This window comes from Phyllostomus discolor, chromosome 10 (assembly GCF_004126475.2).
Source record: "Phyllostomus discolor isolate MPI-MPIP mPhyDis1 chromosome 10, mPhyDis1.pri.v3, whole genome shotgun sequence".
In the NCBI taxonomy this organism is placed as follows: domain Eukaryota; kingdom Metazoa; phylum Chordata; class Mammalia; order Chiroptera; family Phyllostomidae; genus Phyllostomus; species Phyllostomus discolor.
The window spans coordinates 12613545-12639336 of record NC_040912.2 but is presented as its reverse complement, the minus strand read 5'-3'; the positions used below and the strand labels follow the sequence as shown (position 1 = coordinate 12639336).

Genomic DNA, 25792 nt, shown 5'->3' with positions numbered 1-25792 from the left:
CCTTGCTGTTTCATGTTGTTTAAATTTCAGGTAAATGCCCAAGAAAGTCATTGCTACTCAATTTCATGTCATTAACCCTTTATAGGCAGGTATGGATACTGTGTGATCCGCATTTCTTTGAGAAACTGGAATGACAGGTTTTTGTCTGTTTTGCAAACCACTGAAATTTGGACCACTCTAGCTGCTTAAAATCTGTAGTTTTTTAAACGCCAGTGATTGTTTAACACACAAGGTAAAGCCGGAAAACTAGCAGCATTCAAACGCTGAATATGCAGTGCATAAAGAATGGCATTTTTATTAGGGACAGCCAATAATGTCCACATTGGTCTTCTCATGTCTATTAATATTGTAAGAAAAATGGCAATGTGCACAGCTTTGTCAAACTGTTTTAGAAATCTTGGGGATGGCAATTCTTGAGACAAGTGAATGTTTATAGAACAAGATTCACACATTTTATGTGTAAACATTACACCAAGTATTTGGGTACAAAAGTATTTATTTTATAAACTTTATATTTAAAAATAGAACTTTAATCTGTCTACTCACAAAACCTAACTTAAGACATGATACATTTATCTCTCTTGTTAATTTGATGTTACTTCTACAAACAATACTCAACTTGTAATCCTTTTATATTAAGAACCTATACTAAATGAGGTTTGTATTTTATCAGAAAACATTTCCCTTTAATCTTAAAGAGTGCTTTTTAAAATGAAGGCACCAACAAGAACTACTTTCAGATGATACAGAATTTCTTATTTCTTGAAGATTCTGTGGTTGACCACTTCTTCATTAGTTACCTGCAGCAAGACACCTTCCTGCCAAAGGAAAAAGAAAGTATCTGAAGAAGTTTATCATGTTTGTCCAAAGAACCTAAATAACTTCAGTGGTGGTCTTAGGATCAAAGAAGACTCACTGGTGCATACAGTAGAATATGCCCTGATTATCACATTCCTGAAAAGGCAATTAAAGCCAGGCAATCAAACTGATGACATTTAAGAAATGAATTTCAGCAGCCAACCTAAATCTCTCCTACAAGGTAGGGAATTGGGAAAGAATTACCACATTCATACCCCAGTATTTAGTACTGGATGCATACAGAATTTACAATGTAGACAGACAATTGAAGTATAAACTATTATCTGAAAACACATTCAACCATTTTGCCCTACCTCTCCTTAGCCTGATCCTGAGAGCATGTAAAGCTAGAACAACCGTATCAAATAAAACAAAATTGTCTTTATTTTTTAATAATAATAAAAAAACCCAGTTCACTCAAATGCTTGAGCCAAGAAATGTGAATACACAGGGTGTAACAATGGGAACGATTTATTGAACTTGCAGCCTAACTTTTACCTACCATTTTACTACCAACACCACTGAAGGAACCAAGAAAAGCTTTATTAATCACTTGGCTTGCCTCAGCTGTTGAAATGAAGCACTTTACAGTCTTTGTGGCAGCAGAATATACTTGTCCATGGTTCATATCAATGCTAAAATTCCAGCAGGGAAAAAAATGATATGTTAAGCACCCAAATCTTCATAGAAGGGGAGGGGGATGGGAAAGAAAGAAAGGGGGGAACAATCAAAATAATTTAAGTAAATGACAGGTTGGAAAACAGGGTTTATAAATTACTCTCTTGAGTTTATAAATTGTTAAAACTCAATTTATAGCTATGTTAAACTACATAAGAACCACTATACTGAAAGACCATTGAAGAGTATTAGTTTATCTTTTGGGGAGGAAAATTAAAAAAGGAAAAGTAAATAAGATCTTACCTAAAGAAGTTTAACTGAAGCTTAGAACTATTTGCTCTACACCCTCAGCTTTCGTTGGCATCCTTATAAACTACTGTAGTTAAAGCTTTGTAGAAACAGCACAGTTTTTTAAGACTGGCTGAATTTAGTAGCCGTCAAGAGTTTTCTTGTACTAGACCTGTATCCCTGAAGAGTACCTCGCTGGGGTTATTTCCTTTCCTTGCATTGAAGAAGCAGCATCTAAAAGATCTAAAAAGGTGTTTCTCCTTGCAGAGATATCCCTTAAGTTATCTAGGTAATTTAATCCTGATGAATTGCAGACAACACACTTACATCTGACCAGCATTTATCTTACAATAATACAACAACAGCTTTGCAATGGACCTTAATTATACTACCCACTCCTTAACTTATTTAAAATAAAAAGTCTATAATTACACAATTTCCTTTAGAATTATTTTATTAAATCATAAATGTACAACAGCTTCTTAACTCTACACACGCACTTAAATTTTTTAAAGGAAAAACGTTATGTCTTATTACACCATGATCCTGGCTAATAGCTTTTCAAAACTTTGAGAAAAATCTTAAAAAAGGTTTCACATGTCACCTGAAACTTACAAATTTAACATTATCAAAGAAGGAATGCTTCTACACTCTTACAAAGACCACTAGAAATAAACAACAATTAAAAAGCTAAGAAACTGTCTCAAAGGCATTTTTTACAATCCTTCCTCCACAGTAAGGTAATGTTATTAAATAATCCAATCCATTCACAAAATGGCTCTCTGCATCTGCTCTGGTGTCTTCTGCCATATCACTGCATACTTATGCATGACTGAGATAAGTTTCCTTAACATTGTTATTTCGATAACCTGAAGCTGTTCTGTTACCTCTGGGCTCTCATCCTCTCCTATTTATACAGTGAAGCCTGTTTCAACAGAAGTAAAGAGTAAAAAAAAAATAGGTTATGAAATTATCCATCTAACCAGATTTTAAGGAAAGATAACATGATCCTAAAAAGCTTTTACTCCTGACAGCTAGGTCTCCCCAGACAATAATAATGTAAAAACTCAAAAGCTACTTACCCATTGGCAAATAGGAAGAAGCTCAATATCGGCTTCTCCCTCCATAACCCCCACTTCCTCCACTTCCTCCAGGACCATAGTTTCCTAGAATTGACAGACCAAGAGAAAGCAACCTTACTCCAATTTCTCATGATTAGCGTAGCAAGTTACTAATCCTACAGGACACCTATACATGGCTTTAAAACAGATCATAACCCATTGTTGCTAATTATCTTAATTACTTGGGAAATAAATCATTCAAATTCACAGATACTGCATTTTGCTGTTATCACACACACTTTTGCCCACATTTTTGAGGGAAAACTAAGGATGCACGTTATACATGGGTAGTGCTAATTCTATAGCTCTTATGCTTTAAAAATGTGACTCTAGAAAGCAATGATGATACCCACATGCAAAATAACCTGGAATATGATAAATCAGTTGCTCTTAAACATAAGTGAGTGAAACAAAAATGAATTTTTTTCCCCTCCCCTGAAAGCCTAGGCCAAAAAGGTGGCCTGCTACACACACAGCAAAACTCGGCTAATCTATTTGGTCCTACAAAAACTTAAGAGTAACTTATGCCCTGGCTGGGTAGCTCAGCTTGTTAGAGCTTCATACCAAGATGCCAGAGTTGCAGGTTCAATCCTTGGTCAGGGAACATACAATAATCAACCAATGAACACACAAACAAGTGAAACAAAACAACCCATGCACACTTCATACCACTTTGCAATGTCCTTAATAATTTTATTTGGCTTTCTTAACCAGCTACACAAAAGGAAAAAAAAAAACACCCCACACAAAGTATCTCCACTACTTCCCCAACTTCTAAATACAGGTTTGTTATGAATACATGAAACAGGATTTATTCTGGTATTATTGTTGTATTATTTCCCAGATGAAGTAAACCTACTTTTGCCCCACCCCTGTATTATAAACCACTTAACGTCTCACCCATCACATCAAACCCAAGTTTAACAAAGTATTTTCCACACATTTCAGTAACCCTAAAAATCACATTATCTTTCTCATTTCAGATCATGTCAGAAGACTAAGAGTAATCTTTTCCTTTAATCACACGAAATAATTTTAATAATGTAACAAATTACCTCCACCATATGGTCCCCCCATGTTCCTGCTACCACCAAAATTTCCACTCTTCATTGGACCATAGTTAGAAGGTTGCTGGTTGTAATTTCCAAAATCATTATAATTTCCACTTCCATAATTTCCTGTAAAAAAGTTCAAATACAAGTTTTGCATAATGAACCTCAAAATACAAACATTAAACAAGTTATACACGCTAAGTGTTTAAAACATTATCTCCCCAAAAGAGCACATCAGAAGAAATGCACAACACCTATCTACAATTCTAGTTTTTTAAGGCAGCTATTGACAACAATGAAATAAAAAATATCTCATTAATAAGCCATTAATTCCACTCCAAATTCCCACATAAAGGATGCAGGTGAATTTATTACCTCCTCCATAGTTGTCATAACCACCTCCGTAGCCCCCACCCTGGTTGCCATATCCAGGTCCTCCACCACCATATCCTCCTCTTCCTCCTCCATAACCAGGGCTACCTCCAAAATTGCCACCTATTATAAAATAAGCCTTTAAGTAATTACTTAATATTTTCAATGCCATTTGAACTGTCTTATCACACCCACTTCCAGCTTTCTAAAACACATTTTTACAAGTAAAATATTTGTTCTAAGAAATCTCTTCTAAAATAGCCTCTAGGGCAAAACAGAATATCCCTGTAAACATTTGGGGATGGGGACTACGCACATACAACCAAATGCAAAAAACCTTTATGGAAATAAATACCAATTAATATTGTTGCTCTTCCTTTATACTAAAGATATCAAGTGTCCTATTACAAAATACCTTGAAATACTACTTGTATTTTGCTTTACGGTTGTGAGGGCATATGAGGTGTAGGGCAAACCAAACAAGTAGAAGAGCCACCACACTCCCCCACAAATGGTCTCAAAGATTTCAGCACCCAACTCAGGTCTCCCTACGAATGACCATGTTTCCCAATAATATGCTTACTACCCTTCACCTAAATAGAAATGAGGGGAGGACCAGATATCAGCAAACTTACAAGAAATTCAAATACTTAAATTTGTATCTAATCTCACATTATTGTAATATATAAACTCCTCTTTCTCACAAAACTTAACTTGGATCCAAAGCATAGTTACAAATAGTGAGAGACACATGAAACTTGATTATGTGTAATGTGTGACAAAAATCAAGGTCTTTTACACTAGCTCAGTTTTAAATCTTTCTTACTAGGACAATTGCCAGCAAGTATCAACCTTTATTGTATTCCAACAAAAAAACACCTAATGTACCACTTGGTATTTAACAATGGCCAACAAATCAGCTGGACCCAGGAGAAAACCCTTAGGTATTTTAGAAATGTTCCTTTAGGTGACTTTTGGGAAATTATCCTGGGGGAACTAATCTTATAAAGAGCTAATCACTACTGTTATTACATATACCACCCTTACATGTTGAGCATGGTGATATACAATGCCCTACACTTTTTCCAGGAAATGGTACGTGAAACATCACGTGTCCATTTATGTTCAATGCTTTGATTAAACAAACATGTTAGCACGATGGCATCTTTCAATTCTCATTTAAAATCCACCCAAATTATTTTGCAACCTATTTAACACATACACGTAACCTTTCCTTTGTATATGCAAAAACCATACCCACGCTCTCTATAAAAGGTAAAAAATGCAAACCATAAAAAAAAAAATCTCATGTACACATTAAACTGGACAAATACAGTAAGAATAAACTAGGAATAAACTTTTTATGTTCCATAAATCAAAATATGTAAGAAACTGACCTCCAGGTCCTCCTCCATACCCATTATAGCCGTCCCCAAATCCACGACCACTTCCATAGCCATCTGTTGGGGCAGAAAAAATTATGATTAACATAACCTATTCAGTCCCTTTTCTTCCTTTCCTCCACATTCTCCATTAAATATCTATGGATAATTATTAGGATTCAACTCCCTTTATGCTGAACACTAGAATGTTACCTCTTTATTCTTAGAAATACACACAAAGTTCAATAATTTAAATCTCACCCCCAATTTGGGAACTTAGCATGCCTAAGTTTAAGAGATTTCACTTATTTCCACATAGGAATGACATTCAATAGAACACTGTAAAGTTTTTTGGGTTGCACCTTATTTTACTTAAGAGAACTATATTTAAAGCCTAAAACAAAAAAGTTTACTGAAGATAGACCTTTCAAAGCCCACAAGCAAAGCTTCTACGGTATTTTCACTCACTAAGTGTTATCTGGTAGTTTTTAAGGTGGTTGCAAAGTCATGTTGATTTAAATTCAAGACCATAATGGATTTATCTTTTAACTTCTTAAGATTTTATTTTTGGGAGAGAGGGGGTAAGGGAGAAAGAGAGGGAGCTCCCAACTGGGGCAACCTGGCTTATAATAGCCCAGGCATGTGCCCTGAATTGGAATCAAACTGGCATCCCTTTAGGTTCTCAGGTACTCAATCCACTGAGCCACACACCAGCCAGAGCAAGATTATCTTTTTAACTACTACCTCTTGCCTGGCCAAATCAGAATACTCCACCTACTTACAAAGTCTTTAAAAAAGAACCTCTTAAAATTAGGTCAGATTTCCTGATGCTAATCAAATGCAAGTCACAGTTTTTAAATTAAGCACATTTACCCTTCTAACATTTAGAACTTAAAACTTACCAGATCCTCCTCTAAAGTTACTTCCCGGTCCTGGTCCAAAATTTCCACCACCACCTCGCGAGTCTCCAAAACCAAAGTTGCCTACAACAAATGGCCTAATTAGTAACAAGTTATTTACACAAATAAAATTTTAAAATAAAAAAGTGGAATTAAAGTTACCTCCTCTTCCACTTCTAGAACTTTGGACTTCCTGCATTTCTTGTCTAGACAAAGCCTTTCTTACTTCTGCATTATGACCATTGATGGTATGGTATTTTTGCACTGGAAAGAAAAGTTCAGACTCCATTAAATCAGCCATACTATAACTTATATCAGTATTTACTTTTAAATAGAACTGTAAGCATTAGCATAAGCAAAATTTAGTTTATGAAAATGCACACATCTTGGGGCTTATACACTTACACACAATCTTATCCACAGGATCATGGTCATCAAAAGTAACAAATCCAAAACCTCTTTTCTTTCCAGACTGTCTGTCAGTAATTATCTCAATGGTATCAATTTTTCCATACTCCTCAAAGTAATCTCTAAGATGATGCTCCTCAGTATCTTCTTTAATACCACCAACAAACAGCTTCTTCACAGTCACATGAGCCCCTGGCTTTCCAGATTCCTGTAGTAACAAGGGGAAGGGTAAGTCATCACGACAGAAGAAATTACACATGATGGAAAGCATCTTTTCTTTGGGTACCATAAATGACTTCTATCCTCCTGGTGGTAAAGCAAAGACTAGTTAGTGTCTTTGTAAAAAAGACACTAGCCTTTCCAAAAATAAGTGAGTCTAGGACAACCACCATAACTTTAATAAGAGAAAACCCACTGAGCCAGAATAAATCAGAAAAATTATCTCAAAACTACATTCTGTCTTCAGTTACACTATACTCACCTCTCTTGCAACAGCACGCTTTGGCTCAACCACTCTCCCATCAATTGAATGAGGTCTTGCAGCCATGGCGGCATCAACCTCAGCCATGGATGAAAAAGTTACGAAACCAAATCCTCTTGATCTTTTGCTTGCAGGATCTCTCATTACCTTCAAAATGGAAGGGGAAGCTTTAGCTTTCAATCTGCTTACTTGATAAATTAAAAGCAGTTTTTAATGAACAACACAGACTTAAAAGTAATTTCTCCAGGATTCACTTAGAATTTTAAACACAGGAGATCAATAGTTGAAGCATTAGTATGTGGAGGCACTTTTGCATAAATAACGTACCACACAGTCTGTAAGTTTCCCCCATTGCTCATAGTAGTTCCTCAAACTTTCTTCTGTGGTTTCAAAGCTCAAGCCACCAATAAAGAGTTTACGGAACTGTTCCTTTTCTCTCTGCAAAGGAAAACACCATTTCAATTTTTATTTACATTTTCTCTTTGTATATGCAGGGAATTAAATTCTTAAATATAAGGTGACCTGCTGGCAGAGTACCTTTTTCCTCTCCAAAGGAACAGTTTCTAAAGTTTTCTGGAGGGGAAAAAAAAAACTTACATCAAATTTAAACCATATGTTAAACTGTATATTAGTTGTGTTACACCAAAAATTGCGTCAGCTGAACTACACACGTTTCAGTCAAAATGCTTGATCTAAAGTTACTTGACATTTCAAATACGTTTAATATCAATTAAGAAAAAACAAAACAAAAAAACTTCCTGAAGAGAACGGAGCAAATTTATTTCCTGGTCATTGAAGGGTTAAAGGATTCTTATCAGAATTTGTGTTCAGCCCTACATCCTAGAACTGGTAAGTTCACTTTACTCAGTTTAAATATTTTTAATAATAAAAAAAAAATAGTTGGTTCATTACTACAACCCAGTTTACCATTTCAGGATTTAAATGGTCTAATAGTTTCCTTCATAGCTCCCTCTGGTGGAGGTTCTAATGTATCACAATAAAAATCCTTCCCCTGCTTTACCAACTATTTATTGGGGGTAAAAATTTAAATGTCCAATATATGTGACAAAACATCCTTAAAATTCACCTCTCTGACCAATGACAACTGATTTTTAAGACCAACTAAAGCTTAACTACACCTTAGAAAGTATTAACATTACTTTTTGGGCACTCACATTTCAGTACTTTGGTTGACAACTCAAAAAAATCTGAAATCACTATGGGGCAAACAACTATGATATAAATCAGCATATATATTCACTGTAATCATCTCACTTTTCAAAAACCGTAAAAATGTTTAATGACCACTGTGAGTACCATCACTTACCCTTCACCGAGTCATTAAAAAAAAAATGAGAATGCTTAAGTGTATTAAACTTATTGGCTATCTGGCAAACTATACGGTATACGTGCCTCTAATTTTACAAGCAAAAACGAAAAAAGCCTGAGCTGAACTCTTTCAATCCCCATTAAGTCAGCAAGCAAATATGTTGCATTAACAGTACTGAATGAATTTTGGGCTTCCAGTTAAGGAAGGATTGGTGGTCATTTGGTTTCCAGATGACTAAACTAAAAGTTTTTTTTAAAAAAAAGTATTCAGAAACCAGAGTAAGTCTATTGTCCAAGACCAACAGTTACGAGTGTGTAATACAACTAAAACATCAAATGCAATTTTCTATGTAACGGGAAAAATTTTATTCCCAACAAATAACATGACAGCTCTCAACCCAGTTCTAAAGAGGTCTCTTCCCTCCATGCATGACATTCTCCCATCAACTTAAAAAATACAATAAGCAATTCAGAGATTGTTTTCCTGCAGTTAAATGCTTTCAGGAATCTGAAAAAAAATTTAAAGATTAACAAATTACCAAACTAACTTCTGATACATTTAAATACCACCAACCTACTAAAGGTCTACTAGTTATTTGCCATAGTGATATTTGATTCTTAAGCTAATTTTACTTATTCCAAATGCCCAATTGTCAGAAAAATACATTTTAAAATCCAATAATTAAAATTTGAAAGTACAAAGCACTACGTTTTTTACAAATAGCAAAAGCAAAAGCTCATTACTTACCTCAATTTCCTCCAAACTTACCCGATGTCCACTATCGATTACAAAATTTTATAAGCGTGCTTAGGATCAAAGAAAATACCCCGGTAGAGGCTCCCCCCCTCGAGACCTTATGCTTACCAATGTAATCATCAACCACGATTGCAAACAAATGAGAAAAGCAAGTAACAAAGTTCAAATACATAGCGAACAGCCTAATACTGTTGTATGCGGCAATGCATGCATTGAGGACTGAGCCGTGTTTTAAGTGTAAGGATGGTCATTTTTGTACTTCCCTTCCTCACCATTTTTAACTAATCGTTGTAAGGATCCGCGGCCTTTAGTAAAGAATAACTGGCCGTATTTCTTGGAATACGAAAAAATCGGACGATTCACAAGGAATCCTTCTGAAACGAACCCCCCATAACCTTTCCCCACTCATAATCGGCACTGAACCGATGGCTCCTATTTTTGGGTTTTTTTCTAAAACCGAGTGCGAGACGACTGCCTTCTTAGTCACCGCAGACCCAGAAAAAAACCGTTACTCAAGCCAAGGGCTAGGGCAGAAAACGTCCCTTTGTCACTCGGGTCGCCGCAGGCCCCGGCCCGACCCCCCGGGTCGCGGTGCCCCGAGCCCGTCCGCGGCGCGCAGCGGCCGGCAGGCCGCCCCCCCGCCGCTCCCCGCGGAGGCTTGCGAGCGCAATGGCGCCATTTCATCGAGAGGACGGGAGAGCGCCTCTAATGAGGTGCGCAGGGCTCTAGAGCGCCAAGCTCCCGAAACCCTCGGAATCCACCTCGAGACCGCGTGAAATCGGCCCGGGGAGGGAGGAAAACAGCTCCCCGCTCCCATTCTCTGCCGCGGGAGCGGCCTAGCGGGACTCAGACAGTTGGAGAGAGAAACGCGGCGAGGAAGCAGGAGAATGAAAATGGCGGCCGCCAAATCCGGGGAGAGGGGGAGGGGAAGCCCGCAGCCTCGCTCCGCAGGGCCCGGAGCCCAACCGCAACGCTCCCACGCAGGGCCGCCGGGGCCCCCACACCCGCCTGCCCCGCGGGAGGTGGTCAGAACGGCCCCCTGCGCGTCGCCTTTCACTGAAGCGCCGCGGCGCCCGCCATGTGGAAGGTCCCCATCCCCCAACCCCCAGCAGAGGGAAATGGCGCCGGGAGGCTGAGGGCGGGGAGCGCGCCGAACAAACAGGCGCCCGCACGCGACCCCGCTTCGGACACACACCCCGAGACCCACCGGCCCCTCGTCACACCCGCCCGGGAACCCACCGCGTCCGCAGTGGCCCCCTTTCGCCGCCGCCGCCCCGCGAGACGGGGCGCGCACCTCCACCGAGGCGCTAACGGCCTCGCCATGCCCTTTCCAATAACTCATTGATTTCAAACCCGTTACCTCCATCGCGGACTCAGTCGCTTCAGCCCGATTTCCCGCAGCCGAGCGAGATGAGACAGCTCTCCGCGGTCGAACGCGAGCCGGACTCGTCCTGGCGCTGTAGTGAGAACTGCCGCCGCTGGAGAAACAACAACGCTAGCGACACCTCCACACGGCGAGCCGGCGCTGCTGCTACTGCCGCTGGGGCGCCTGCCACCGCTTTTCTAGAACCTTCCCCCCAGCCCCCCCCCCCCGCCAAAGCGTCTTTACGTCAGGCCGTTACGTAAACGTCCTAACCGCCGCCAATGGCGGGAGCGCCCTACGCCCTCCCTGCGCCAAGTGCGTACTACCCCCTCCTTCGCGGCCGGCGGAGGGCCTGACGTCACTTGCGTAAGTGGGAGCAGTGAATCGCGAGAGGCTCGAGTCAGCGTATCTCCTCCGCTGGGATTTGAGTCCAACCCCCGCCTTAGCGCAGGGCAGGTGAGAAACGGTCGCGCAATTTGAAATGAAAGCTGTTGGGTGGGCCTGCATCCAGTCCAGGGTTCCAGCCCCCTCAGCGGTGCTTTTGCGAATGCTCACACCTCGCGTCCTCCCGCCGTAAAGCCTCGTCTGCCCTCCCCACTGCGCGTCTCCTCCCCCATCCCTTTCCCCAAGCACAGGGCTGACTCGGTCCCCTCAGGGAATACCCGAAGCCACTTATTGTCAACAGAGGACGCTTCACGCTCCACCAGCCTAATCCTCGGCCAGTCCCTTTGGGGGTCCAGCCTCGGGGGGCCCGAAGGGGGCACCGTTCTCAGTTCCCGATTCTTCCCCAACTAAGTTTCCTTCCCCATCCCCCTTCCCGGGCTTCGGAGACACCCACCCCCAGAGCGAGGAAGTGGGCGGAGTCCGGTTTTGGCGCCAGCGCTGCTGCGGCGAAGCAGAAACGCCGCCGCGGAGACGATCCCGGTCGCTGTCTGCGTCCTCCTTCCCTCTCCCTCCCCTCGGGGGACCACCGGGCGCCACCCCGCGAACTGTAAGTGCCGCAGCTGCCTCCGCCCTTCCCCTCGGTCTGAGCTCGGGCTCCCGGCGAGCCCAGCGCGGCCCGCGGCCCCTCCCCCGCCCCCGGGCGCGCGCCGCCGGCTCCGCCCCTCGCGGTCTGCCGGCGTGGGCGGTGCCAACCCCCTTCTCGCGGCAGCGGCCCCGCGCGCGAGTCCCCGGCCCCCTCCCCCTCGGATGTGGCTGGAGCTGAAGGCGTGCAGGGCCGGAGACGCTGTGGACTCGGGATCCGGAGCAGCACCGAGGCGGTGAAGTCGGTGTCTTTCGTTTTCTCTAGCTATTTCTCGGAGGTGGTGCTTAAGATGCGCCGCAGGGACCCCGTCCCCAGTTCCCGGCTCCCACCCGACCGCGGAGGTGGGGGGAGGGGGAGAGAAGTGGGGAGGCGAGCCGAGATCCCAGCGCGGGCCACGGGGCGGGCGCTGGTAGTTTGTTGGGAAAACACTGCCCTTGAGAGGGTAGAGAGCTGTGGCGACAGCCGCCTTATTTTTAGACAAAGCGCATTTGCTTCTCCCCTCCCCCATTCCCGAGCAAAATGAGAGGCCCGTTTTCCCCTCCCGGGTTTAGTCGGCTGCAGGGGCCTCTTCGTGAGGGCGGTGCATTTTCTCACGCATTTGCGCGGCCCACTGTCCGGAGGCTGCAGCGGGCGCTCCGTTACGTGGCCGCCGCCAGGAGGGGGGAGGTGCGGGCCCCGTGGCGCAGTGCCCTTGAACCCCCGCGCCGCGGCCTTTGTTTCTCCCCGCGGATGCGCTGACCACGAGGCCCGGGCTGCGGGGTTGGGGGGGCGGGGCCGGGTGCTCAGGCTTCGTTAGGCGGAGTGGGACCCGGGTTTCAGGGCGAGGGGATGGACGTGCCGAGGAGGTGTTTTTGGGTTTTTTTTTTTTAAGTGGCACGAAATGGGACCGAAGCATCCTGGTGTGTTTTTCCTTCAGTTTTTTAAGCGAGGGACTGTAAAGGGGGAGGGTTTCCGAGAAAAAAAAAAAAGTTGGAATTACCCCAGGTGACTCTTAATGATTGTTAGAGGCCTAAAGGAAAAATTCACGGTAGTTTACCGTTTTCATTGGGTACTTGTGTTTGATTTTTCAACCAAAATATTTGGCCATTTTAGAATAAATGCTGTATAGGGGATTTGGATTAGGAAGACACTGCCTACTTATTATTTTTTGCCCTGAAAGACTGTCTTAGGGACCAATGTCTCTAGTAAGGTTTCTAGACCTACTTCGTTAGAATGCTGATACACTCGGGCAGTATAATTTACATCTAATAACAATGCAGTTTATATTTGCTTCTCTGAATTGGTATGCATGTTTGGTAATATGGGTTACATAGATGGGGATTGGAATCCAAACAAAACTTGTGTAGTTACCTTTTTGTGTCATGCAAACTTCCTTTTAACTGTCATGCATTTTTTTAGTAATAGCTCTTCAAGTCTGCAATAAAAATGGCCTCCAATAAAACTACATTGGTAAGTTAATAAAAACCTAAATATGTAAGGATCTAACTCAAATGTTTTCCCCCGGAAATTATAAAATTATAACTTTACATCTCAGTGGTTGACAAATGTACATTCGTTTATATTCCCTAGTGCCCTCCCCCCTGCCCAATGTTATGGGGGAAATTGGAGGCAAAAACGAGATTATTACATTGAGATACTTAATAGACTTGGCTTAATAGTATCTTTTTTTTTTTTTTTTTAAGATTTTATTTATTTATTTTTAGAGAGGGAAGGGGGAGAGAGAGACAGACAGACAGACATCAATGTGCGGTTGCTGGGGGTTCTGGCCTGCAACCCAGGAATGTACCCTGGCTGGGAATCGAACCTGGGACACTTTGGTTCCCAGCCCACGCTCAATCCACAGAGCTACACCAGCCAGGGCAATAGTATCTTGATTAAAGTAAAGAAACGTAATCTTGATAGAATAGCACAGTATGAACATGAAGTATATTTATCATGAAGTGAAAGACAACAAATTCGTGTACTTGAAGGAATACGTTACAAGCATGGGCAGACAAAGCAGTAAAGGCCTTGTTGATTGGCATACTATCACCTAATTCACTGTGTACTGAATTCTGGAGAAATCAAGTATTTGCCGTATTGCTCAGTTTAAAGAAAAAAGTACCTTGTACAGTACACTGGCACAAAACTCATTGACTCTTTCAAATGCTTGGGCACTTTGTCATATTTCAGACTTAACTCTGAATTATAGAAAGGCCTTAAATTGAAGTCATTGCTGGTTTTTTTATATGTCCAGAATGTACCAAATTGCACATGTGTCCAGGAAGGAGAAAAGAGTAGGCCTTATGGAACTTCTGAGTGGTTAAATTTTTTTTTCTCTCTGTTTCTTAAACCCAAAGTTTGTGTTCTTAGGCTTCAGTAAACACTGGAATATTCACATGAGAGTTGTGAAATTCAAAGTTACGGTTCCCACAGTAGTTAATTCTAACACACTGCATTAATAGTAGTCACAAGCATGTAAAGGTGAGTGTTAATGTGTGAATAAAGGAAAGCATTTGGTTTTGGTCTGTAAGTTCTCCCCTTGGATTCCACATTAAAAAGGGCACGTTTGTAATTTATAATTTGTGTCATCATTAGATTGCACATTTAAATGAAACATCTTGGGACATAGGAAATAGAAAAGGCCTGATGAGTCTCTGTAGCATTCATCAAAGCCATTAGTGGAAAAAGCACAAAGTGTATTCTGTGCCCCTTCAGAGGTAAACTATTCTTCAAAATCCATAATCAGTAAACCAAAGTATATATAATTGAGTTGGTTTTATAGTTACCTGTGTCCAGGTATTGGATGGAAAAGGAACTAGCTGTGCCTGGTGCTTTGAGGATGGATATAGCGAAAGCAAATAGTTACGTCTATTAAAATTGAATTGCTTCTGCACACAATTTTTTTAATTTCATGTGTGTTACGAGCTAATGGTGCTATAATTTAAATTGGGAAAGTGGGTGGATTTTTTTTTTAAGATAAGCACTTCAAACTAGCTCATGAGTGCTATTGCAATTACATACATTGTTTTTTATGCCAGTTTTTCTTAAGCTTAGGGTTTGTCCTTTTCATTTTCTGTTGTTTGTTTGTTTTTTGGTCATCTTTATTCTGTTAATCTTCTACCTTCACACACCTAGCTGTGTTGCTTGTCATTTAGGATCGGTATCTAATAAGCTTTTGTCCACACCAGCTGCTCTTTATTGTCCCCACTACCATGCCTACCTTCCTTGTACTATACAGAAGCAGAAAATTACCTGGCTGTGTACAATGCCCAAGTAATGTGTGTGTGTACTTCTAAATGACTCCATAATTTTAATGTTCTTTTGCAGATGTGTCATTGCTGTGATTTTTTTTCTGCATGCTATATTGAGGGACAATTTTAGTGATCGGGTGATAAAAGACTATTTTTTTAATAGCACGTGTTCTAAGATGAAATGAGTATAACACTTGGGATTTTCTTCTCTTAGTCTCTTCTAATTAACCATTTCGTTTCGTGGGGTTTTAAACATTTACTCATTTTCAGTCTTGTAACAAATCTGAGTTATTAGAAAGTGGTGGATTGAGCTTGGTCTCTGAAATAGTGTTATACTTGAAAAAGCACACACACGCTAGGCGGCAAACACAGGTGGCAAACAAGGCCCTTGAGCTGAATCAGCCTCCACCTTGTTTCATCTGGCCTGGCACCTTGTTTCTGCCTGCAGCAGCGCTGAGCTCTTTGCCTCTAGTGAAGGAGCAGTTACATTTATACAGGCCTAAAATTACTTTCAGCCCTTTGAAGGCAACTGCGAGGCTGTTGTGGCCCCTGGTGAAAATGAGTTTGACAGCCCTGCTCTAGGCTAAAACTTGTTTAAAGTGAATTTTGTTGGCTACCAGTTTAGACTCTTGAGAGACAAAAGGATTGTTCTTGCCACAAAATTAAAATGATCCAGTATTTCTGCTTCTTGAAATGACAGCATTATTGCTTTGTTCCAAGTGGTCAGTAACGTAACATATTGTCAGCAGAAATTACGGAAAAAATGATCTTGTTCTTTTTAAACTATTCATCATCTCCTTGGTTGACCCTGCAATTGACACCAGGATACTGAACCATGTTTTCATTCTTGTAGGTAACATTTTTTTTTTTTTATATTGTTGAGGCTTTTAACGTTGTGTTTGAATTGGCAAAGGTGGTCTTCAGGTTTGGGGGGTATTATGATTTCAATCAGTTTATTGTTCACTTAGTAACACCTGTTACTTCTTTCTCTAATGTTCTGGTACCTCCTAGAGCAGGGGTGTCAAACTCATTTTCACCTGGGGCCACATCAGCCTCACTGTTGCCTCCAAAGAGCTGAATGTAATTTCAACTCCTTAACAGTTAATGAGTAGTTAAATTTATACAGTCCTAAAATTATTTTGTCCCTTTGAAGGCAACGACGAGTGTGATGTGGCCCCCATTGAAAATGAGTTTGACATCTTGGCACCCCTGTCCTAGATGTTTGCAGCTGTGTTGTAGCATGAAAACTAGTGAACATGGTTTTGTAGACTACATAGAAATAAGACTAGGGAGAGAGAACAGTATTTTCCACATAGTGGTTTTGATTGTATTTTTTCATAGAAAGGTGGCGGGTGATAGGTTTAAGCTAAACCAGCAGAATTAAGTGTTTCTTTTATTGGTTATCTGTTGGCTTTTATTTTTTCAGAAGGTGCCTACCCAGGGATATAGAAGTAAAAATCTAGATATCAAATTCAACAATAATAATTGCTTAATTTAGCAATTGCAGAATTTAGCCTTTCAAGTGTAGCCTTTGGGATACATATTAAAGTATATCCCAAAATAAAAACAAGATGTTTCTTAATTCTTTGTTTTAGCAAAAAATGGGAAAGAAACAGAATGGGAAGAGTAAAAAAGTTGAAGAGGCAGAGCCTGAAGAATTTGTAGTGGAAAAAGTATTGGACCGACGAGTAGTGAATGGGAAGGTGGAGTATTTCCTGAAGTGGAAGGGATTCACAGAGTAAGTAAATCCCTTTTGTTATCTGTTAAACTTCGCTTAAGTGGTATTTAAAGCTTGTTTTTAACTTGATATCTTTTATCTGTTTTCCCATAGGTTTCTTTAAATTTGGAGACACCTTTAATCTAGAGTAGCTTGTTTGAGATCTATTTAAAAGGAATCAAGGTTTTAGCCTGTAGTTGAGCCAAGCAAATTTAAAACTAATTGATAACCTTTGGAAAGTCAAACTTACAAAATTACTGTATAGTTTACTATATAATGCACTTTAATGTAGCTAAATACTGTACTAATTAGAATACCTAATCTGGATCACTTATCTACATAAAGAGGGCACTAAAAAACATGGAAGCTATATAATGTAAACCAGCGGATCTTAAACAGGAGTGCTCGTTATGATCCAGTTCTCTCACACTAGGTTTACTGTGTCCTAATCTCTAAGAAATCAAGTCTGGGCTTTTTTTAAATTTTTTTTTTAACTCACTGGTTCCCTCATGTTTCTTGTGACTAGTTGTTCTCATAACTGCTCTTAATATTAAGCTGCCTTGTGAATAACTTACATGCAGAAATTACACTGTTTATCGTGTGCTAATCTGCTTGGATTCTTCTGTCTTACACCACAAAAACAGTGAGGCTCCATGGGCAGCAACTATTGATAATGGATAGGTAGAGATCTACAAAAATTTGTGAGTGTGGTAGAGATGAGGAGCACAATAGTCTAATTATTAGGCTTCAGCTATCTGTAATTTACTGCCTCTGCCATTCAAATTTTAAAGCAACCTCCATAGCAATTTGGGAAGTATGAGTTGAATGGAAGGTTTGGGTTTTCCTATTTTATCTTTCCAATAACTTTAATTGAGCTTACATATACATCATAAGTTCATCATTTTCCCCTAGATAGCTGAACCAAGCAAATGAGTCTGAACTATTTTTAAATTAGATTTTACCAGTTTGCCAAAGAACTGACAACCTTGATGTGGTGGACACTTGGTTTTATTGTTTGTTTGTAAACCCAAGGGACAGTAAAAGCTGAATGTCCTACCCATTAAATGTTAGTTAGCTAACTTCTCCCTTGCTCGCCAAACTTACAACCCCTAGAATGGTTGAGAATCTGCTGTGTGTGTGGTACAATGTATTAGGTAGTGTAGAAGGCTGTGTTTGAAAAGAACACTACAGAATGGGGGCTCCACTTCAGCTCTTTTGTCCTCTTTACCCTCTAATTTTCCTTTGCCCATTTGGGGGTCTGGGAATATCAGCAGACCAAGTTGTAACCAGAGGTTAATATTAGCGCCTTTTCCAGCATTTGTAAAATGATTGATTTCATTCGATCTTGTATAAAGGCTTGGAATCAGAGCACACAAAGTTCACAAGCTTATCACTAGTGAAGGATGATCTTTCTTTCACTTTTTGGTAATGAATACTTTCTTTCCAGCCCTTTTTTATGGGTCCTGAAATTCAAATTTTTAATTTCCATTTTGATTTTTTTTTCCAGCCAGTAAAAAGTGGATAAAACATTCTTAGTTAGCCAGCCATATAGAAGGCTGGATTTGACTTCTGGGCTGCCAGCCCTTTCTTTATCACTTGTCCCAGTTTGAGCGCTCAGCAGAAATTGAAGGACTGTCCCACGTTTGAAAATGCTTCAAATTATTTTAAAGCACATTATTGGAGGCTCTAACCCTTCCTGTATTCTGATTAATCTGATAAAATAATTTAGGGTGGGAATTAGGAATCACAGTTTTTTTAAAACCCTTCCAGAGAAATTCTGAGGTGGCTTGTTTCTGTTAGAAATCATGTTAAGTTAACCTGTGGGTAATGTAGCAGATTGGCCCCTTGGGTAGGGACTGGGAAAGAAGACACAAAGGAGGGAAGTGCGATCAGACTGTGTCAAAAGAATGTGAGGGATAGGGGGAAAATGATTAGCACAGGGGACTTTTCAGATATAAAATAAATCTGGATGAAGGTAAGCTATGTTTAATTGAACGAACTTTTTTTTTTTTTAACTCAATGCAGTGCTGACAATACTTGGGAACCCGAAGAAAATTTAGATTGTCCAGAGTTAATTGAAGCATTTCTTAATTCTCAAAAAGCTGGTAAAGAAAAAGATGGTACAAAAAGAAAGTCTTTATCTGACAGTGAATCTGATGATAGCAAATCAAAGAAGAAAAGAGATGCTGTAAGTATAAAATATTGCCCACAGAACTGGCTTTTTGTAAAGGGTTGCTAGCTCAATTTTTAAAGTACCTTTAGGACGTTTTAAAAGTTTTAATACTATTAAAATATTTACAAGACTAAGTGCTTAATATTCAGAACAAAGGAGATAGGCATGACTTAGCCTACTTTGTGTAAATACAGTGTTTATGCCACCATAATTGTGCTAGTGTTATTTTAGGTAGATTCATGGATATAGTACCTGGTCACACAGTTTCCTATGATCCAAGACTAGCAGTCCTAAGTACAGAGAACATTAATATTAGATCATTGAAATTTCTTTCAACTCAGTGAAAACAATCCACATAGCACATCCTGATTGTTGGCCGTTAGTGACATTGACCACAAGGAAGTATAATACTTTGGCTTGTGATCTTTGTATTATCAAAGTATTACCTGATAATACTTTAATTTTGGGGTATGTAATCTTTGATAATAACATTTTTTTTATTGGCACAAATTGAGACAGTTGATTTATTCACTGCATGTGTGTTTTGATCCAGCCTTTGCTTTGCTGGTATCTCTGTGGCTTTGGGCTAACCATACAATTCTTTGCTTCTGCCCTCAGCTTCAAAACAAATTCTGTTTGCACTGGGCATGGCAATTTGGGAAAGGGTCTCGGTTCTGAATTAGTATTTAAACTTGGACACTAAGCATACAAGACACATTTTTTTTTTTTTTTAAGATTTTATTTATTTATTTTTAGAGAGGGAAGGGAGAGAGAGAGAAATATCAGTGTGCGGTTGCTGGGGGTCATGGCCTGCAACTGAGGCTTGTACCCTGACTGGGAATCGAACTTGCGACACTTTGGTTTGCAGCCCGCGTTCAATCCACTGAGCTATACCAGCCAGGGCAAGACACATTTCTTGATGACATCTTTGGATTTAAAATGAGAGATCATTTGAACTAGATGCCATGTACTTTACAGGTATTGCATTAAATTTTCATGACATCTCTAAATTATAGGTAAAGTTACAGGTATTATCCTTATTTTACAGATGAAAAACAGGTTGGATCTAGATTTGGTTCTAGATAGATATTTTAGCAGCCAAAGCTAAAAAGTAACATAGTTGATCAGAGATTTCACCTTTTCAGTTACCCATGGTCAACTGAGTTCCAAAAATACTAACTTTCCCCAACATTCTCTGCTTCTGACATCCATTCATCATGGCTCAGTGGTCTAGGATCACCCAGAACAGATGATCCTCCTCCTGACGTATCATCACAAGGTCTTTAGTAGCTTCACGCTACATCACAATGCCTATATCATTCACCTCATCACATAGGCATTGTGCCACCTCACATCATCACAAGAAGGGCGAGAATTGTTATAATCTATTTTATTGTTAGCCTCTTACTGTGCCTAATTTATAAACTAAACTTTATCATAGGTATGTAATACATGGGAAACAGTGTATGGGATTTCAGTACTATCTGCTGTTTCAAGCATCCATTGGGTCTTGAACATACTTTCTTGAGCAGGTAAAGGGGGATTGACTACTGTATATAGTTTAAGTCAACCACATGCTCAACAGAAGCACTGTCCAAGGGATTCCTTTAGTTTTTTTCCATAAGATAAGAAATTTTTCATTTTCACCAATAACACTATTGACTTGGATATTTTGAGTATGTTGGCTGTCTATCCTACATGGTATAACATTAATTGTTCTCAATTAATGTCTCGATTTGATTGCTGTCAGCTTGAGCTGGTCTGCCCGACCGTGGAGCATTGTCCAGCAAGGAGTCTTCAGCACGAAACTTGGCAAATCACTTTTGACATGTTCAGTCAGTCACAGCACCTTCTCCATACACTGCACAAATCTTTTTTTGCATTTCAGTTGCATTTTTACCTTTATTGAAATAAGCATAATATGCCAGAAATGTTTCGTGTTTTCTTCCGTCTTCAATTTTACAATGGGTACACAGAAATTCATCAATTTTGTTTTTCATTTTTAAATGCATGCTGATAACGACAGCCTTCACAATACAATCTAACAAAACTTTGAAGTTAAAGACAACTAAGTCTACTTAGAGTCATCTTAGGAAAAAACCAAACAAACTTTTTGGCCAACCCAATATAATTCTGTTTCATAGGTAATCTAAATCACAAAAAGGTGAGCTTGCTTACAACCACACAGCTAGAAGGTTAGAACCATTATTCTAACCAGCCTAGGCATCTGACTCCAGAGTCTGGGATGTTGATATAAAAATCTGGGTAGGGAAAAGGGATTTGTTGATAAAAGCAGCTCTTAAACATTTTCAGTGTCCAGAAAATTATTGAGGATCCCAACGGACTTTTATTTATGTGTTTTATAGCTATAAATAACTAGTAGAAATTAAAATATTTGTGTTTTCATTTAAGAATGACAAAACCTATTCCATGTTATTCATAATTAGTGGTGAAAGATAACAGAATGTGAGGGGTGGCGTTTTATATTTTTGTAAATCTTTTCACTCTCTGGCTCTGTATTGGATTTGCTGTGCTATGTTTGGTGGAGGCATGTCAAGACAGTCTAGAGTCACAGATACATGAAATGAGGGGACCTTATGGATAAACAGACACCCCCAAAAGGTCTCAGGGATTCCCAGTAATCTTCAGACCGTACATTGAGAATCACTGTTGTATATTTATTTTAGAAGGTTTCCTATGATTGCTTATAATTAATGAATCTTGTTTTACAGTTTTTATAATTATTAATTGATTAGCATTATCAGAAATAAAGATTAGTTTGTTAACTTTAGATTAAGAATACTTTAGACATTAACATTTGTTTTTTCTACATGTAAGGTTAATGAAAATTACAGTGTGCTTTAGCACTAAATATGCTCTAAGTTCTAGTCATTTGTGTTTCACAACTGGAAGGTTTTTATTTAAAAGGTGTATATCATGAAGACAGACTGGAAGTTAACATTGTCTGGTGTGTGGAAACATTTATGTAAATAATCATTTAACCTCTCTTTTAAACAGGCTGATAAACCAAGAGGCTTTGCCAGAGGTCTTGATCCTGAACGAATAATTGGTGCCACAGACAGCAGTGGAGAATTAATGTTTCTCATGAAATGGTAAGTGTGTGGGGGATTGTTGTTACATTTATCAAGTATAAACGGACAGGCATGCTTTAAATTTTGTGAGGCTTTATCTAGAAAAGGTTTTATAGTTTCCATCATTAGATAGACAATAATTCTCTGATTAAAGGATGATTCTAGTTACTTTTGCTAATGATGTTTCAAAGCAAAGATTGGCAAACTGGCTTGTTCGTAAAATGAAATTTCATTGGAACCCTGGCCCAAGTACCACATAACCTTCTTGAAGCATTAAGTAACTTGGATTAGATTGTGATTTCTTAAATGAACAGTTCTTATTTGACAAAAAGCGTTTATACTTTTAACTGAATTTTTTCCCCCCCTCACAACAGGAAAGATTCAGACGAGGCAGATTTGGTGCTGGCAAAAGAGGCAAATATGAAGTGTCCTCAAATTGTAATTGCTTTTTATGAAGAGAGACTAACCTGGCATTCTTGTCCAGAAGACGAAGCCCAATAATTGTTTTTGTTGCTTTTTATATATATTTATATATATAAAAACCTGGGTCTTGGATTTTTTTGATTTATTAGTGTGAAGAGATAACTACATTCTAATAAAAATCAAGTTTGGTATGTTTGTTTTAAAGTAGTACTGGGGGTGGTGGTGTTGGGGGGTGCATCTGTAGCACTGGTTACTTTGGAACAAAAGCTTTTTCTGTAGTTGCTTCCTTTATCAGAAAACATTTGATACCATGGTATATTCTTTCCTCTGCATTAGAGAACAGCTTTTCTAAATGTTGGGGTCAACTTCCATTGTTACTCAGTCAGAATTTTTGTTTAAGTCATATATACTTAAGGATCATTGTGGGGGTTTTTTGTTTATTTGGTGGGGGGTGGTTGGTGTGTATACATATGTAAATTTAAATGGTTTTCTTCCTTTTTTTTTAACTGAAAGGAAAACAGCATTTCACAACCATAGATAAGCTCATGTTTCTGGGCTGCCATCATTTTCAGCAATCTAAGAAATAAATCACTTCAAGTTAAATTGAAATTTTTCCTGAAGCTTTAACCTTTGAAATTAAATAGTTTGTAACTAATTGGGCAATTTAAATATAATATGAGCAGTTTAAATTGGACAATTTAAAAGCAGCTATATCAGAATCCGTGGCCATATCTAGAATTATAAAGGCAGATTTATTTGCAAAACACCTGAAAGGAAAATCTTATCATTACCAAAAACTTCCTCTCCCAAATGAGAAAACTAAATAAACCCTGGTATGTTTTAATTAGGCAGGCAAGACTTACTTAAAGGTTTCGCCTAGCAAGCCGTTCATTTACAAAAGTTAACATTCTTGTGTTATATTGACCAAAAGGTTATGATCATGGAATGTGTAAGACTTTATTCATGGAAGCCTAATCAGACTACTAGAGACCTTGGCAATTTAAACCTGTTGAAATAAATGGGTGAACAAACTTCTGTCATCTATAGTCTTGACCTGCATGTTTTACTCCAACTCGTTCCTTACATGTAGGCTCAGTCTCAGTGTTTGGGTTACCGGTTCAGTAGAAGCCAGGAAAAACAAAGACTTTGTAGTAACCAGAATGTTATCCAACTGTATATTGTTTACTTTATTGTAAATACTGGTAAACAGTGGTCAATAAATAGTTTTATATTGCTTTATGTGGTTAGCCTCTTTATCTGATTACCTGTTTTGTAGTGGGAGTGGGAACAGCCATAGACATGTTTCTACAAAATGTTTTCTTGTAGGGGGAGAAAGATGAGTTTAATGTTGACTTTTGGTACCTAGAATCTACTCTAGTTTGTTACCACTGCCATCCGAAAAACAGCTTCTGATAGGACCAACCCTGCAGTGCTAGATCTGTTTCTGCTGCTTTCCAAAGTCTGCGTGGAGAAAAGGAAATCATCTCGATACATACAAACACCGAGTTACCATGTTGTATTCCTGAAACTAACAATGTTTATGCCAGTTACACCTCAATTTTAAGAAAAATAATTATACCTATGCTAGTATTTATACCTTTTCTCCTAACAGGTGTACACTACTCTCAATAATGCATTCTTAGATGATACAAACCTGTTCATATCAGAAATTTAATGACCTTGCCTTCAACTTTAGTAAGAGCATTTCTGCAAACAATTTTATTAATTCTCTTTATGTTGTATTAGTTTCTTATTGGTGCTGTAGGAAAAAAATACCACAAACTTAATTGCTTAAAACAACAAATTGACTATTTTAACAGTTCTGGGGGTCAGTAGTCCGAAATTGGTCTCACTGGACTAGGGTCAAGGAGGCGGGCATCTCACCCCGTGCACAATGCCTCAGACACCATCTTGATGATTTGCAGTCCTCCTGGGGCACACAGGTGGAACTGCTCGTGGTCTTCTGGAGTCAGGGCGGGTTATACCTTCAGTTCCTGAGACAACAGCTTTTTACATGCATTAATTACTAGGCTTATTAACTGTTATTAAAACTAAAACTCTCCACCTCGGCTGGTGTGGCTGTGTGGCTTAGTGGCTTGACCGCCAGCCTGTGAATGAACTGAAGGGTTGCTGGTTCGATTCCCAGCCAGGGCACATGCTTGGGTTGCAGGCCAGGTCCCTAGTAGGTAGCACATGAGAGGCAACCCCACACTGATGTTATCCTCTTTTTCTCCCTCTCTTCCCCTCTGTCTAAAAACAAAACCTTTTTTAAAAAAAAGCAAAACTAAAATTTTCCAACTCTTTGAGTTCTCCCACGAGGACTATGCTCCAACCAGTTGAGCCATACTGGCCAGGGCATGGCGAAGGCTTCTGGTTTTGTTTTCCAGTGTGGACATTAATATCAAAGTGAAGAAGTCAGATGTGTACATAGCCAAGTTTCTCTAATCCTATGGATCAAAGAAAATAATCATACACCACTACAAAAAAAAGAAGTTAACCGGCTGATAAAACTTTTCCATTAAGGGCCTAGATCTGTTTGAACACCTGGACAAATTTTGGTTTGGCAAGATCCTTGCATTTAATAGCATTGAGTCAAGCTGACACTGACCTGGTGTTTATTATAAACGAGCTGTGATTAAAGTCGCTGAAGTTTCAACATCGTGATCCCTCACTACTGCCTGCCCCCACCCTCGACCATGTGCTTTCCTTTTGTAACGGGAGGTAAATGAATGTCCCTTGTTTCTAAACCAGAGATTGGTTCTTGGTGCTTCTGACAGGACCCCGTGCTGCACGGGGCATTTGTGTAGTCAACACCACAGACTGGTGGAGAGGTGGAAAAATCCGTAAGGGGAAGTAGTCTCAGGGGAACTGTTAAGACCTTTAAACTATTGTCTCCCTATCCTTTCAAGTTCTCGAACCTTAAGTAGGCAGTGAAGATATGTGTTGGAAACAAAATGTGAGGAAGTCATGAGCTTGAGCTTGATTGTTGCTATATTTTCCTCTTCTGTGTCTGTCATACAAAGAACAAACAGCTCAGGTTCCGTTTTGTCTGTCTTAAACATCCCACCAGGCTTCTGGCTGGCCTCGTATGTATTGGCTACATTCCCCAGGAGGCTAATGAATGGTGCTTAATTTTACTTCTAACACCTCTGTGTGTGTGTAGATGTGTGTTTTAAGGGATAAAGCTGAATGGCTCTCT

The 25792-nt window shown here is 39.7% G+C and overlaps 2 protein-coding genes and 1 long non-coding RNA gene across 22 annotated transcripts; 2 read left to right on the top strand and 1 right to left on the bottom strand.

Annotated features, from left to right (window-relative positions):
- Window positions 1-272: 272 nt before the first annotated feature.
- HNRNPA2B1 (heterogeneous nuclear ribonucleoprotein A2/B1) lies at window positions 273-12002 on the bottom strand. Of its 14 annotated transcripts, XR_004899584.1 has the most exons (14): window positions 10926-11120; window positions 8017-8052; window positions 7807-7917; window positions 7480-7626; window positions 6996-7206; window positions 6753-6854; window positions 6594-6674; window positions 5707-5769; window positions 4313-4432; window positions 3941-4063; window positions 2847-2930; window positions 1780-2007; window positions 1361-1493; window positions 479-818 (listed from the first exon to the last, which is right to left on the bottom strand). XR_004899584.1 is itself a non-coding variant. In XM_028525384.2 (13 exons), the coding sequence occupies exons 2-12, from the start codon at window positions 10929-10931 to the stop codon at window positions 2869-2871; spliced, it is 1062 nt and encodes a 353-aa protein (XP_028381185.1). In that variant the 5' UTR covers window positions 10932-11043; window positions 11767-11898; the 3' UTR covers window positions 2270-2689; window positions 2847-2868. The 14 variants fall into 14 exon arrangements, 9 of the variants coding, with proteins under 9 accessions (XP_035866372.1, XP_035866370.1, XP_035866371.1 ...); XR_004899583.1 differs by lacking the exon at window positions 1780-2007; XM_028525384.2 differs by lacking the exons at window positions 479-818; window positions 1361-1493; window positions 1780-2007 and adding exons at window positions 2270-2689; window positions 11767-11898 and having other exon boundaries at window positions 10926-11043.
- Window positions 7911-8822, top strand: LOC118497040. Its single transcript, XR_004899586.1, has 2 exons — window positions 7911-8332; window positions 8380-8822. It is a non-coding gene; the product is annotated as an uncharacterized LOC118497040 (long non-coding RNA).
- Window positions 11373-23832, top strand: CBX3 (chromobox 3). Of its 7 annotated transcripts, none has more exons than XM_028525390.1 (6): window positions 11373-11919; window positions 13354-13404; window positions 16784-16926; window positions 18931-19093; window positions 22097-22191; window positions 22545-23832. In XM_028525390.1, the coding sequence occupies exons 2-6, from the start codon at window positions 13381-13383 to the stop codon at window positions 22669-22671; spliced, it is 552 nt and encodes a 183-aa protein (XP_028381191.1). In that variant the 5' UTR covers window positions 11373-11919; window positions 13354-13380; the 3' UTR covers window positions 22672-23832. The 7 variants fall into 7 exon arrangements, with proteins under 7 accessions (XP_028381191.1, XP_035866378.1, XP_028381190.1 ...); XM_036010485.1 differs by having other exon boundaries at window positions 11837-11919; window positions 13360-13404; XM_028525389.1 differs by lacking the exon at window positions 11373-11919 and adding an exon at window positions 12032-12195.
- The last annotated feature ends 1960 nt before the right edge of the window (window positions 23833-25792 follow it).